Source organism: Pseudophryne corroboree, chromosome 7 (genome assembly GCF_028390025.1).
Source record: "Pseudophryne corroboree isolate aPseCor3 chromosome 7, aPseCor3.hap2, whole genome shotgun sequence".
Taxonomy (NCBI): domain Eukaryota; kingdom Metazoa; phylum Chordata; class Amphibia; order Anura; family Myobatrachidae; genus Pseudophryne; species Pseudophryne corroboree.
In genome coordinates, this window is record NC_086450.1 from 123,286,053 (window position 1) to 123,300,899 (window position 14,847).

A 14,847-nucleotide genomic window follows, 5' to 3' on the forward strand; every position below is an offset into this window, starting at 1 on the left:
AGACCTGTGTTCCGACTCCCTCTGAAGCTAAGGTGTCCAGTAGCCTTAGAAATAGTGCCCAACTTGACAAGCCAGCTCTGATTCTCTCTCCTCCCTGAAAATAAAAAACCTAAGAAAATTCTTTAATACAGAAAACTCTGGAGAGCTCTCTGCATTGTACCCTTTCTCCTCTGGGCACAAGATCTAACTGAGGTCTGGAGGAGGGGCATAGAGGGAGGAGCCAGTGCACACCCATAGTAAAAGTTCTTTTTAGGTGCCCTATCTCCTGCGGAGCCCGTCTATACCCCATGGTCCTTACGGAGTCCCCAGCATCCTCTAGGACGTAAGAGAAATATATATTCGTTATAAATTTGCTGGGATGGGCCCCACTCAGAGACAGAAGGATATTCGAGTCCTATAGTTCTACTGAGTGCTGTGTTGATGCATGTTATGTGGGATAGCCCACAACTCAATCAGATGAAATTGTGTTTTATTCCATAACAAAACATGTCAGGAGGCCTACTTTGGGAATTACATTGGACAGAACTTCATATTATACTGGAAATCAATGAGCGGTCATTGTTACCATCCCAGGCCGCAGCTAACACACAAAACAAAGCCCAATCCCGGTACCACCGAGCCACTTCCTCCATTTGTGACTGTGTGACGTCAACATGTGGTGCGTAGCCTCAGTGCAGAATGAGCCACAGGGGCTGTGCTAGTGGTGTATCTATAATAGGTGCAAGATGTGCAGTGCACACAGGCCCTGGGTCCAGGGGGTCTCATACTGCACACCATGCCCCAAGTCTTTCAATACTTACCCCTCCGGAGTCTCGCGTCGGCAGCAGCAGCACTGCACAAATCACAGGGAAAATGGCGCAGCTGTCCCTTCCCCAGCTTTTCGCGTATAGCCACACAGCGATTTTCACAGAGACCTGTGCATGCGCACTAGACCCTGGGACAGAGCCAGGGTCTCCTAGTGACCATAGTGCTCAGAGTGTACTGCTCTGCCAGCTACAGAGGAGTGGGCCCGGTCAGAGAGTGCAAATGAGCCTCTCCTCTTTTAATAGGTCCCTGGGCCGTGCTTTATACAGTATATAAGCAGGGGTAAAGAACTAACAAGGCAAATATGGCTGAAGGTCCATTCACATCTTCATGACTGTGCACTAATGAGATTATATGCAGGAGAAAAAGTTAAGGTTGCATTACTTTATCTGCTGTAATATCACTGGCCTGTGTATGACTCTTTCAATTCACACAGTGCATTTCTGCAGAGCAAATGTGCAAACCTGTCAATCACTTTGCTAAGTTAAAGAACATCTTTCTCCTAACATAGAAACTTGTGGCAGAGGAGTGAAAGAGATGTGTATCATTTGGCTTCATAATACACAGCCTTTTACTATATAATAATTAGAGATGTGCGTCGGACCGTTGTTGCTGGATTTAGATTTGGCTCTGATTCGTTGTCCGGCTTTGGATTTGTCAAACTCACGTAACTGGTTTTGTATTTGCATTTTTTACTTCTAAAAAATGCTAAAATTATATAATTTGGGCCTTTTTTGTTCCTATAGTATTAACCTCAATAACATTAATTTCCAGTCAATTTTGACCACCTCACAATATTATGTTCACCAATATTGGCCAAAGGCTGCAGCAAGCTGGTTGGTTACTAAGTGACAGAGCAGCGGCACAAGCACATGACAGTTTATATCACATTTATGAAACATTGCCACAGCGTACTGGTGTACAGTGCACAGAACAGTGCAAACAATATATCTATATTTTCTTTTTCTTTTTTGAACTCGCAGCTCAGTTTAAACTGCGTGGAGTGACAGGGTTTTGCACAAAGAGCACTAGGGTAAAGCGCACCAAACAGTACAAACAATAGATATATTTTATTTTCCATATTACATTTTTTAACTTGCAGCTTGGTTCAAACTGCATGGATCACAGGGTTTATAGATGCAAGTGAACCGAATGCACTAGGGTAATGCGCACCAAACAGTAGAGATAGATAGATAGATAGATAGATACCTTTAGATAGAAATGTATTTTTATGAACAAGTCATTCTAAGGTAAAGCACACCAATCAGTAAATACAATAGATTTTTTTTTTTTTTTTTATTTACTTGCAGCTTGGTTCAAACTACATGGCTCACAGGGCTTATAGATGCACATAAGCAAAGAGCACTAATGTAAAGCATACCAAGCAGTACAATTTACAGCAGAGTACAATGCAGCATACACAGTCTCTGGGCACAGCCAATACAGCAGAGAACAGCACAGCATGCAGCTTGCCCCTATGCACTGCACGGCTTGTGAATCTGGAATCTCTGGACACAGCACAGCCAAAACAGCAGAGTACAGCTAAGCATACAGCAGCATTCCCCTATATAAACAATCGCCATACTGCACAGCCACTTAGTCTGGAGTTTCTGGACACAACACAGCCAAAATAGTACAGCAAACAGCAGTGTGCAACAGTGAAATGGTGCTGAGTCCCGGCAACGGTACCTTATATGGGGTCCAAGTCCCGTGAGAATCCGACGCTGGAAGAATGGCGTTCGGCTCGATGTGGGATCCGAGTCCTAAGGAGGGTATCGGACACAACCATTATGTGTCCTTTCCATCAGTTAGCTTAGCCACTGCTTTATGTTGCCAGTCTGATATGGACCAATAAATCTGTGTCTGCATACTAGAATAGGTGCTGCTCCCGCTGTAGGGTATAGCTGCATGCACACCGTATTACAAACAGCCCTCTCTCTGCACTGAGTCACGCGGGTGTTCCCACACAGGAGAGCCGCGGCTGGCGGCTTCCCGCTGATACATACGGCGTTAGAAAGCAGAACGCTGTTGTATAATAGAGCTGCATTCTGCAGTCATAAAGTGTGGGGGCCCCAATAACTGGGTATATACCCATATATATACATCCAAAAGTGTGTTATTGGAACTTAGTGATCGATACTGAGGGGACACACCATAAATTGAATGGGAAAGAGGGTGTGCTTTTTTGCACTATTAAATGAGCATGAATACAGGGTGCCATACTATATGTAAGAAAAAGGATAAAATATATATATTGTTTTTGAACGAACACCCCACTGCTGGTAGTGAATAAAAGCTGTATGGGAGATATATATATATATATATGAATGTGTCATCAAACCTTATAATACATTTCACATATGTGTACGCGATCGGTGTTTGACATATAAATCAACTAGTGTGGATTATAACCACACAGAATAAGAGCATTGTAATTGTAATAGCTCTTATGTCAACAGTGCACTTAAAAATTCTCTGTGGAATGTGATATATAAAACTTCCCTAATACGTCACATGTGTGTATAATTAGTGGTGATACATGAATTACAAATAAGGCTTATTGCCATATAGAATAGAGCATCCTGAATAATTACTACATGCTTCATGTATAGAGAGCAGCAGCACAAGGAATCCTCCTAGAAGTAATATATTTTCAATAATAGCAGGCACTTAAAGAATGGTTCACCACCCAAACATGAATAGTCAGTGATGCGCACACTGCAAATATGTAATAAAACTCTAATAGTGGTGGTATAATGAAATAATAGGAGCATTTTACTCTAGATACAAAGGTATCAGTATCAGACATAAGGCAACTAGTATTGCTACAGATATTGCAACATTGTTTAGAGACTGGAGACAGTGAAGAAACACAACAATTACAGTGGCTAAGCTTTTTAATTCACTTTATTATTATTTTTTCACAATTTTTTCACAACTTTATTCACATCCACTATATTTCGCTTATGTTTTTAAGATCTCAATAAAAGTTATATTTTAGAATTTGTGGTCATCTATCATGACAGATATTTGACTTTATGAAAGCATTATAGTCCGAGTGTGCCCAATATAGGGAATCCTTTTTCCTTTTTTGGCCTTCTCCAGGAGCACGGGAAGACTCAGATCCCTAATGTTCTTGATATCCCTCTATCGCTATATACATACACACACATATGTACACTTATATGTAAAAAAAAACACAGCAGAGGACGCTATGGGAAATGCAGATAATAATCTGTTAGAAGAAAAATACAACATTTAGGGGCCTTTTACTGTTTATTGAGGTTTAGACTAAATAAATAAAATTTGTTATTGCTGCTATTCGGGCACTAAGAAATTCATTTCCTCCAAAATGTATTAAACATCACATCCAGGGACAGGTGCTCCAATAGGAACCCATTCCAGCAATGTGTAAGTTAAAGTGATCACATCAGGGATCCCTTTACTTTATGCTGTGGACCTAATGCACATGTGTGGTCATTAAACAGTACCAGTGGCTGTTATTGGGAAGGGATCCATGCAGTTCCTCTCCCGGTAAATTGTGTTATGTAGCCCATAGACTACAATGGCTAACGCCATTGTGATGGAAAACAGGGAAAAAGCAGCAGATACATAGGAAACAGATGCTGTTGAATTCCTGTAATACTTTCAGGGGATACTTACTGTACATGTTAAGGGTATCCCGATTTTTTAGATGATTTCCCACAAAATATGTATAATAAATATGACCCAAAATATAACTAACATGTGAGTAACTTTATGTAGAAGACAAAGAGACAGGATCCGCTCATAGCTCACACCCTGGCTGAGACTTTACAGAGTGATGAGACTTTACAGGGTAAACTGTCAGCTGAACATAGTTGGAAATTGGGGGAGATCAGGGGTTGCTGCAAGGGAAGAGAGTGGAAGGACAAAGGGGAACTAAGGAAGGAAGAGATGAGAAACATAAGTGGGTCAGAAAGGGGCAGGGCTGGTCCCAGAGAAAGGGCCAGCTCACAGTTACTAGCCACACACTGTAGGGGTTGGAACTGGGTGCAGGGGGGAGTAGGGCGCTGGAGGCAGGTGAAGAGGGGCTGTGGGGAGTAGGCAGAGCAGCCAAAAAGGGTTTTATCTGCATCCCAATATTGCTCATATTAACTGTAGATGGCAGCCGTACTGCTCCCCAGCACTCTGACTGGCGTCTCTCAACATTTTTTTTTTAGAAGCGGGGGTGGGTGAACCACCGCCTGCCCACAACCTCTCCCCCCTTCCTTCCTCGTTCAAGCGCCTATGGGTATAACCCCAGTGATGTCGCCTCAATTGGCTGATGTATCTCTAATACTCCGAACACTGGTCACCTCCCTACCCTTTGCAGGCAGCACCATCTTTTATATGATATATTCAGAAAGATGGAGCTGGTGATTACATACACAAGATGGCGCCACTTGCAATAATATTTCTTTTTTTTGGGGGGGGGAGGGGGTTGATGCTGTATATGGCCTCTGCTTACCTGGGGGAGTGCTGAAGGTGCCTTGGGAACTGGTGAGTGGTTTCAGAGGATGGGAAGCCTGACATTCCTGTAACTACTCACGGTAGTTCTGGATATTGCAGGTTTCATAAAACTCAGTGTATAATGTTGTAAGAAATGAATGATAAAACAGCTTATTCCTGCCTTTCATGAAACTGTGCTGGAGGAAGAGAAATGCAGATGCACACTCTAAGCACTAAGAACACTGGTAGTAAAAATAATTTAAATAAACTCTCACAATTAACATGGAGTATAATTGAAGTTCTTAGCACACATTTGCGCAAATATGCGGGCCCATATACCGCGGCCAGGTGACTTCATCACATGGGTCCCTAACATTCCTAATACAATCACATTCTATAAATTTATTCAGGACTTACCTCTAAATAGGGCCTCATCAATGTGTAATTCACTTCAATTATATTCCACGCTTAGAGTGTGCATCTGCATTTCTCTTCCTCCAGCATAGTATTAGAAGCCTCAGCATGATAGCACCTCCCGATATCTTTAGTAATAGAATGTGCAATCCAGCCCCCCCCCCCCCCCCTTTTTCATGAAACCATGTCAGGACCTAGCCTTGTGCAATGTGTGTCATTTACCGTCACCTGTTTGTGTAACGGACAGGATGGATTGCTAGCTTGCATCAAAATATTTTTCCCTCTATATTCTGTCCTTCTATTAGTAACTCCCAGTTGGTGGTAAGCCATGTTTTTTTTATGAAATTAGTTAGCCTCTAATGTCTTTAAGTTGCCATGTCTGTTTATTAGATTATGTTATCATAAATCGGAATATTTTCCTACTGCTTTTTTTATGACCCTCATTTACCTTCCTCATTGGACAACAGGATTCTAATCATTGCCTTTAAGGCAACAGCATATAGAGCAATTGAGTCTGCTCCAGTGACTTCCCTGCACAGTTATCCCCTCTCTGCTCATGCCATATTCCAGACACTGAAACATATTTATACCAATCTGAGAGCATGAAGTCATTCTGAAGATACAGCTATATCCTTGAGAAGAAAAATAATTCAGGATGAAGACTACACAGTTGCAAAACAGACATCTTGAGCAGGTAATTATTTCCCGAATTTTACAAAAAAAATAATTTTATTATTTATTTATTATTAGGTACTATTATTATACATTATAAAGAAGACGGTGTATTTGACAGTATATATCTTTAAACATAAAGTAAGGTGCCAGTAATATTATTTTCACCTTAGATTGATACAGATGATAGAACATTACTTGTGGAAGAGGATGAAACCGACAGGAAACTTACTGCCAATGTGTGCTGGGCAGGGTTTAACTTGATAAATGCCATCCTAGGTACAGGAATGATTGGTAAGTAAATCAGGGTTTTTATAGTGTATATATACTCACTATTATATACAGTACCCTCCAACATTCCACATGCATAGAGATTTACTGATACACAACTGATCCAGTAGCTCTCGCCACAGTGTTAGCGTTTGCAAAATGCAATGTGTCATTTACGTGTAGATTTTGCTACTGCAGTTTAACTCTAATACAGTTATTACTAATTAAGGAATAAGATAAACTGATAAAAAAAAATCTACCAATTAAAATATATAAACAAAAGTTCATGGTAGCTCATTGTTTAGTGTTTTTTTTTTAAAGATACATTTATTTGCATGGAAAAATCGTAACAGTTATTTACGGTACTTACTGAAGCAAATGGGAAAAAAGCAAATGTCAGATAGAAATTATAGTTAGACAAAAAAAAACTAAAAACTCAGTGTACAGAAAAATAATAGTACAGTACCTGCCAACAAATTACAGTTGGGATATAGGAAAATGGTTAGTAATTTCCTATAGAGTGTAATACTGTATGTCCTCATTGACACTTACTCAGAATGTTCCCAACAGTATTTTTATTGCAATCCCATTGGTTCTTTTAAACTGAAAAATTCTGCTTGCACAGATGAAAAATATTAATAAATCCAATAATTGGATTTCAATTAGCCTTTACCTTTAAATTATTAACTAGGGTGGTGGATTTTACCAGCTCAGTGTCAGAGAAGCCAGATGCGTGACTCAGGGTCAGATTGGGATGGAAAATCAGCCCGGGAAATCTATGGAAGAAGCCCTAATGGGGGTTGATGCTCATAGGGCCTGATTGTATGTAATTGCGTCCTTCTTTGTGTTTTTTGCAGCGGTTGTATCTGAGACCAGGGGCAGATTGGGAACTAAAAATAGTCCTGTAAAATTTTGTAGAAGTGGCCTGATATGGGCAGTACAAGAGGTATAACATATCGTGTAGCCATGGCAGAGTTGCTGTACTGCAGAGATGGAATAACAGAATGAATGGGGACAATGCAGTGTACTGAGTGCAGTGGGTTGTCTGTCATGTGGGGGTGGGGCCACATGACAACACAGAAAACAGGCCCAACAGACACGTCTTCCTGGTGAGCCCTATGGCCAATCAGCCCTTGGCAAATGGCAGTGACTTCCTATTGGAAGTCCTACCTGTTTGTCACATAAACACAAGGTGTTTCCTCCCTCTGGGACTGCCAGACTGGGCTGCGATAATCAGTAAGCTGGCATCCTGTAGGAAGCTGCTCGCTGCCTTTCGCACAGCTCAATCCGGCTGCAGTCGGTGCAGTCCATAGAAGCCGGGAGTTTGCGCAGTCGCACCACAGCATCTGCGTATGTGCCAGTCTGAGCACCTGCCGTATTCATTTTGCAGGTGCCAAGACCCAGGGCTGGCTGTCTCCTCTCCTCCACGGCCACTGAGGTAGCGCTGCAAGGGTCAGCTTTTATATTTAAAAGACCACCTAATTCAAATAACATTTGTTATATATGGTGAATCTGAAGGAAAACTGCTGTAAAAATCAGGGCCGTAACTAGGTGTGTGCAGAGGGGGCACCGCACATAGTGCAGCAGGGAAGGGGGCACTGTTGGTGGCACTTGTCAATTATCTGTTTGCTTCCCCCCTTTTTGAAGCCCAGCATCTCCTGACGGCCCCTGTTCCCTTCTGTCGCTAATACCTATACAACATTCATGAACTGAACTTGTGATTTCTTTGTTATTCAGTTACACTGTCCTTTATTACATTTGAAGATGCTGACATACCTGGGATTCGAACCCATTGCCTATGGCATTGCAGTCAGACAATCTGTTCATTGAGCTATATGCCCTTGCATGGAAAGGTAGATAATTGTAAGCTAGAAAATTCTAAATATTTAAAGCTTACCTTGTATTTTGTGAAAAAATTATCAGCATTGCGTCTGAGCAGATCTACTGTATGTAGTGTGTGGCTGCAAGAGATTGGATGTGTGGTTGCACACTACATAGATCTGCTCAATTACAATATTGATTTCTTTTTTTACAAAGTACCAGTAGCTTCATATAGTGTTCACAGTTTTATGCAGGATCAAATTGCTCAATGAGTAGGGTGTTTGATTAGAATTCAACAGGTTATAAGTTTGAATCCTGGGTATGGCAGCATATTGAAATGTGGTATTTAATAAAGGGTGTTGGAGCTCTCAAGTTAAATGAATGAATGTGGTATAAAGAGGATTAGTGTCCAATCCATTTTCTTGCAGTGGTCAAGAAATGTGTGTGTACTATATATATATATATATATATATATATATATATATATATATAATATACACTGCTCAAAAAGATGATGGGAACACTTAAACAACACAATGTAACTCCAAGTCAATCACACTTCTGTGAAATCAAACTGTCCACTTAGGAAGCAACACTGATTGACAATCAATTTCACATTCTGTTGTGCAAATGGAATGGACACCAGGTGGAAATTATAGGCAATTAGCAAGACACGCACAATAAAGGAGTTGTTCTGCAGGTGGTGACCACAGACCACTTCTCAGCTCCTATGCTTTCTGACTGATGTTTTGGTCAATTTTGAAAGCTGGCGGTGTTTTCACTCTAATGGTAGCATGAGACGGAGTCTACAACCCACACAAGTGGCTCAGGTAGTACAGCTCATCCAGGATGGCAAGAAGGTTTGCTGTGTCTGTCGACGTAGTGTCCAGAGCATGAAGGCGCTACCAGGAGACAGGCCAGTACATCAGGAGACGTGGAGGAGGTCGTAGGAGGGCAACAACCCAGCAGCAGGACCGCTACCTCCGACTTTGTGCAAGGAGGAACAGGAGGAGCACTGCCAGAGCCCTGCAAAATGACCTCCAGCAAGCCACAAATGTGCATGTGTCTACTGAAACGATCATAAACAGACTCCATGAGGGTGGTATGAGGGCCCGACGTCCACAGGTGGGGGTTGTGCTTACAGCCCAACACCGTGCAGGACGTTTGGCATTTGCCAGAGAACACCAAGATTGGCAAATTCGCCACTGGCACCCTGTGCTCTTCACAGATGAAAGCAGGTTCTCACTGAGCACATGTGACAGACGTGACAGAGTCTGGAGATGCCATGGAGAACATTCTGCTGCCTGCAACATCCTCCAGCATGACCGGATTGGCAGTGGGTCAGTAATGGTATGGGATGGCATTTCTTTGGGGGGCCCGCACAGCCCTCCATGTGCTCGCCAGAGGTAGCCTGACTGCCATTAGGTACCGAGATGAGATCCTCAGACCCCTTGTGAGACCATATGCTGGTGCGGTTGGCCCTGGGTTCCTCCTAATGCAAGACAATGCTAGACCTCATGTGGCTGGAGTGTGTCAGCAGTTCCTGCAAGACAAAGGCATTGATGCTATGGACTGGCCCGCCCGTTCCCCAGACCTGAATCCAATTGAGCACATCTGGGACATCATGTCTCGCTCCATCCACCAACGCCAAGTTGCACCACAGAATGTCCAGGAGTTGGCGGATGCTTTAGTCCAGGTCTGGGAGGAGATCCCTCAGGAGACCATCCGCCACCTCATCAGGAGCATGCCCAGGCACTGTAGAGAGGTCATACAGGCACGTGGAGGCCACACACACTACTGAGCCTCATTTTGACTTGTTTTAAGGACATTACATCAAAGTTGGATCAGCCTGTAGTGTGTTTTTCCACTTTAATTTTGAGTGTGACTCCAAATCCAGACCTCCATAGGTTAATAAATTTGATTTCCATTGATAATTTTTGTGTGATTTTGTTGTCAGCACATACATGTAAAGAACAAAGTATTTAATAAGATTATTTCATTCATTCAGATCTAGGATGTGTTGTTTAAGTGTTCCCTTTATTTTTTTGAGCAGTGTGTGTGTGTGTGTATATGTATATATATATATATATATTCATGTGGGAAGGGGCATCATAGCATGGGCTTCCTCTGGGATCAATCTTATCATGCCTCTTCCCCATGAGGCTTGCGCCCAGGGCCTGACTGCCCATCAAGGTCCGATGGGCTTGTGGGCCGGTCCTGTCAGGCAAAGAATCAGGAAGGCCGCGCCAAGCGGTCAGTTATTACTTTGAAGGTGCTACAGAGTTCAGTGACTGAGACTGGAGTGAAGGTGCACCAGTCAGTCATATCCAGAGATCTGCAAATAACTGACCTTGGAGGATAGATATAAAGAAACCAGAGGTGCTGGAGGTCTGATACCACCCCCAGCAGTATACCTGTGCCACTGTACTGTTGCCGGCATCAGTGGCACCATCTTCCCAGTGATCTCTTTGGGAAGATGGCACCGCATTTAGAAAACAAAGACTCTGGCACTGTGCCAGAGTCTTCGCTCTCTAGTGACCAGCATCATCTTGCCAAATATCACTGGGAACAGTGGTGTAACTACAGCCCCCGCAGCCACTGTGGAGGCTTGGGGGCGCCGCCGCTGATTTTGTGCAGATTGACATACAGTATGGACTAGCCGTCTGCATGTCAATATGCTAAATGTCCCTTCCAAAATGGCCACTGCCATGAAGGGGACAAATGCTAGGGGTCATACTTTACCTCTAGCGTCTGACAGAGCCAAGAATTCGGGACCCGGTAGCGCATAGCACTGGTTAGGGCTGGTGGCCGCGTCAGCCTTACACCCTTGGCAACGAGCATGAAAACCCCTTGGCAGGATTTCATGCAAGTCTGGCCAGATTTTTAAAACAGCAATCATTTACATAACCAAACTGGTTATGACATGTAAATGATTGCTGCTTTAAAAATCCAGCCAGATTTACACGAAATCCAACACTTCCTAGTTCTTGCAGGCTAACCAAATCTCAATCAAGCTGACAATTTGTGGCACAGTTTTATTTGTGACACCATTTTAACATTGCAGTCCACAAGTGTCATCCAGCTAACATGAAAAACCTGGAGCAAATCTGCAAGGAAGAATGGACAAAAATCACTGCGGAACTGTACCAAAAGGTGGTTCTACCGAGTACTAGTCTGCATGGATTGAATACTTATGCAAGTTTTCAATTTAAATAAAATTGCAGACCAATAATGAATTGTAATTTTGAAAGAGCCTCCTTGTTTGTAAAAAAAAAATATATATATTGGGCGGGATGTAATGAAGTTTGAGTTCAGCGGCCATGCGGGATACCGGCCAAACTCGGACGTTGTTTTAAAGGGGCAATCATTTACAAGGCTAATCCATGCCTTGTACATGATTGCCTCTTTAATAAAATGTCTAAGTTTGGCCTGCATTCAGCTCGGCCGCCAAACTCGGACTTCAATACATGCCGCCCATTGTCTGGAACAATCGAAGTGTCATTAGTAATACAGACAAATCTGATAACGTTTTGTGAGATTGAATACCAATACAGTATATAAAAATAATGCCATTTAAAAACTTAGACAGTATGCAGGGAACAACCTTGGCATTCTATAATAGAATATTTGTCTAATGGTGAATAATAAGGGCATATGTGCAGAACTATAAGGTAATGTACACTGTGTACCCTACTCTCATTGTGTGGATATTGTATGATTCAATTGAAATATTATACATATTGCAATGAATATAATCATTCCTATAAATACATTAAATCCAGAAACATTGGAAACACGATTTGATGTATAGAATATGACAGCATTTTCTGTTTTGTTTTTTATTTACCCCATGTGTCTCATTTCATATTATTCATCTTTTCTCTTGCTAGGATTACCATACTCTATGAAATTGGCTGGATTGCCATTGGGACTATTGCTTTTGGTGGGAGTCGCGTATGTCACAGGTTGGTAGTGTTTTGTGGAACCCTTAGCACTGCGTTGCTGGAATTATGTACATGAGTAGACATCTCACCTTGCTGGTGCATTCCTCTATGCTGGTTACTTATGGGTGTAGGCCGGTGACATATCTATAATGGGTGCAGAGTGTGCGGTGCACATGGGTCCCCAGGATCCAGGGGGCCCCACACTGCACACCCTGCACCCATTTTTTAAATACTCCCCTCTCTGGAGTTCCCCGCCGGTGGCAGCATCTTTCAACAAATCTCCGGTAAATGGCATAGTGGCCATTTTTCCAGAGATTTGACCATGCACAATACGGAATAATCTGGGAAAATGGCCATCACGCCATTTCCCCGGAGATTTGTGCATGCGCAATAGAGTCTGTGCCCCTCTAGTGCTCAGACTATATTGTTCTGATGGGGCTGCATAGGAGGGGGCCTCGACAGAGGAAGATGCCTCCTCCTCTGTTAATATGCCCGTGGTGTGGGCAATCAGTGACCCAAGGGGTGCCCGTTCATACAGGCTTTGCAGCTAAGTACTTTACTGTGTGGACACAGGTGATGTTACGTGGTGGTTGTACAGTGCAAATACTGTCATACTCCACAGTTGCCATTTTGAAAAGGGGCTGAAGACACTGTCACTTTAAAATAAAATTGATTTAAAAAACATCCTTAGAAGGAGTGACAGCTGGAGTTGAGCAGAGAAGAGAGCTGAAGGGATGTCACTGCTCAGGGATAAGCAGCTGAGACTAAGAAAAATATAGGAGTGGCTGCAGAGCCGGCCCTAACCAATATTATGCCCTAGGCAAGATTTTGGCTGGTACCCCCTAGCACCGCCGCTAGTTCCGCCTCTGACCCTGCACCCCTCTCCCAGCACCATCACCCCTCCCCCATAGCAGTCATCATTTGGTGTTCCTACCCCCTATATTTTAAATAGGAACATTGCGCATTTGGGGTGTGTTCTTGCTGGGAAGGGACATGGCCACACAATAGTACCCCCAATTCAAATTATGCCACACAGTAGTGCAATTATATTTACACACACAATGCCCCTTACACATATGCAGAACACTATTGCACAACCAACCCGCTCGCACACTTACATGGCCGCTAACACTGTGACCTCCGCCTCTGCTTGGATACAGATGTGTCCTCATACATCTTGCCTCAATATGCCATGCAGCAGAAGATGCCTGGTGTGAGTCAGTTGGCAACTCTGCTAATGTTGGACGCCTTTTTTATGAAAATGTGTCTTATTTGCATTACTATGTGGCTAGGATGCACAAGCAGCTTCTGCTGATTAAAATGATATGCGGCATACCTACTGTATATTCTGTGTGTGACTTCGACTGTATCTGCATACGGAATTCTACATTACAGTGATTTCCAGGAATACACTGTAACATAGCATGTCATATACAGATACAGACACAGTCACACCCAGAATATAGGCATGCCACACATCATTTTAATCAGCAGAAGCTGCTTGTGCCCCTAGGTATACCAAATGCCATAGGCATTTGCCTAGTTTGCCTATACCTAAGACCGTCTCTGAGTGGCTGGGACTTGTAGCGCCAGATGGGAAGCCAAGCTAAGTCCTATCCACTTGTTTGCTGTGCCTACAGAAGGGTCCATGTTTATCTTGACCTTTAATAGGATTAACTGAGACTGGGCAGTCGGATTTAATTCCCTGCTGTAATGTCCTAGGCGCAGCAAACTAGCCAAGATAACCGTGGACCCATCTGTACTTTTTGGAAGGGAAGCCTCATCCTGATCTAGGTCCTCAGAATTGGTGACTGGAATCCATTATAACACACTGCCCCTTTCTTCAATATTGTGTAGGACATTAGTAACTCCTTCCCTAATCTCTGGGGCTCTGGATAAGAGGTTGCCCCCTGCTCTCACTAATAGAAATCACCCCAAATCACAGAGCTGTATCACTCCGCCCATCTCTTCACTAACAAATCACACACAGAGCATGGTATCACAGGCTGCATTATACTCAGCGGCGTAACAAGGCCCCAGAGCTCCCTGGGCCGCCCCCGCCCCTTAAGCGCATGAATTTAAGATGTCATACAGAGGGGGCTGGGCTGCCCACTCACACAAACACACAGACTGGGGCAGGCAAACGTGTGTTTCCCTATAGTCTGCCCTCCCTCTCTCTTTTTATGTGGATAGTCCAGCGGAAGCTCCCTCCTCCTCCATGTTCCCTGGACTGAAGAGTTGGACAAGCCGTTGTAACTCCACACCCTGCACAAGTCAGAGGAGCATGTGCTGAGCTCCACCAATCAGGGCCTAGCACATGCACCTTAGACCTTGTTGTCTCACTATAGAAAAGCAGCAGGAAGCAGCAGCTGTGAGTGTGCCCCATCATTGCCCCTTCCTAGTGTTGCATACATTCAGAGACTGGGCTAGGCGGGCACCTGTGTGGTCTTAT

The 14,847-nt window shown here is 43.3% G+C and overlaps 1 protein-coding gene across 1 annotated transcript in view; it reads left to right on the forward strand.

Annotated features, from left to right (window-relative positions):
* Positions 1–6,195: 6,195 nt before the first annotated feature.
* SLC38A11 (solute carrier family 38 member 11) overlaps positions 6,196–14,847 on the forward strand; it is a 230,073-nt gene continuing 221,421 nt past the window's right edge. Inside the window, exons 1-3 of the mRNA XM_063933616.1 lie at positions 6,196–6,382; positions 6,534–6,654; positions 12,342–12,416. Of these exons, the coding sequence (XP_063789686.1) occupies positions 6,344–6,382; positions 6,534–6,654; positions 12,342–12,416 (235 nt within the window). The 5' untranslated portion in view covers positions 6,196–6,343. The remainder of the gene's footprint in view (positions 6,383–6,533; positions 6,655–12,341; positions 12,417–14,847) is intronic.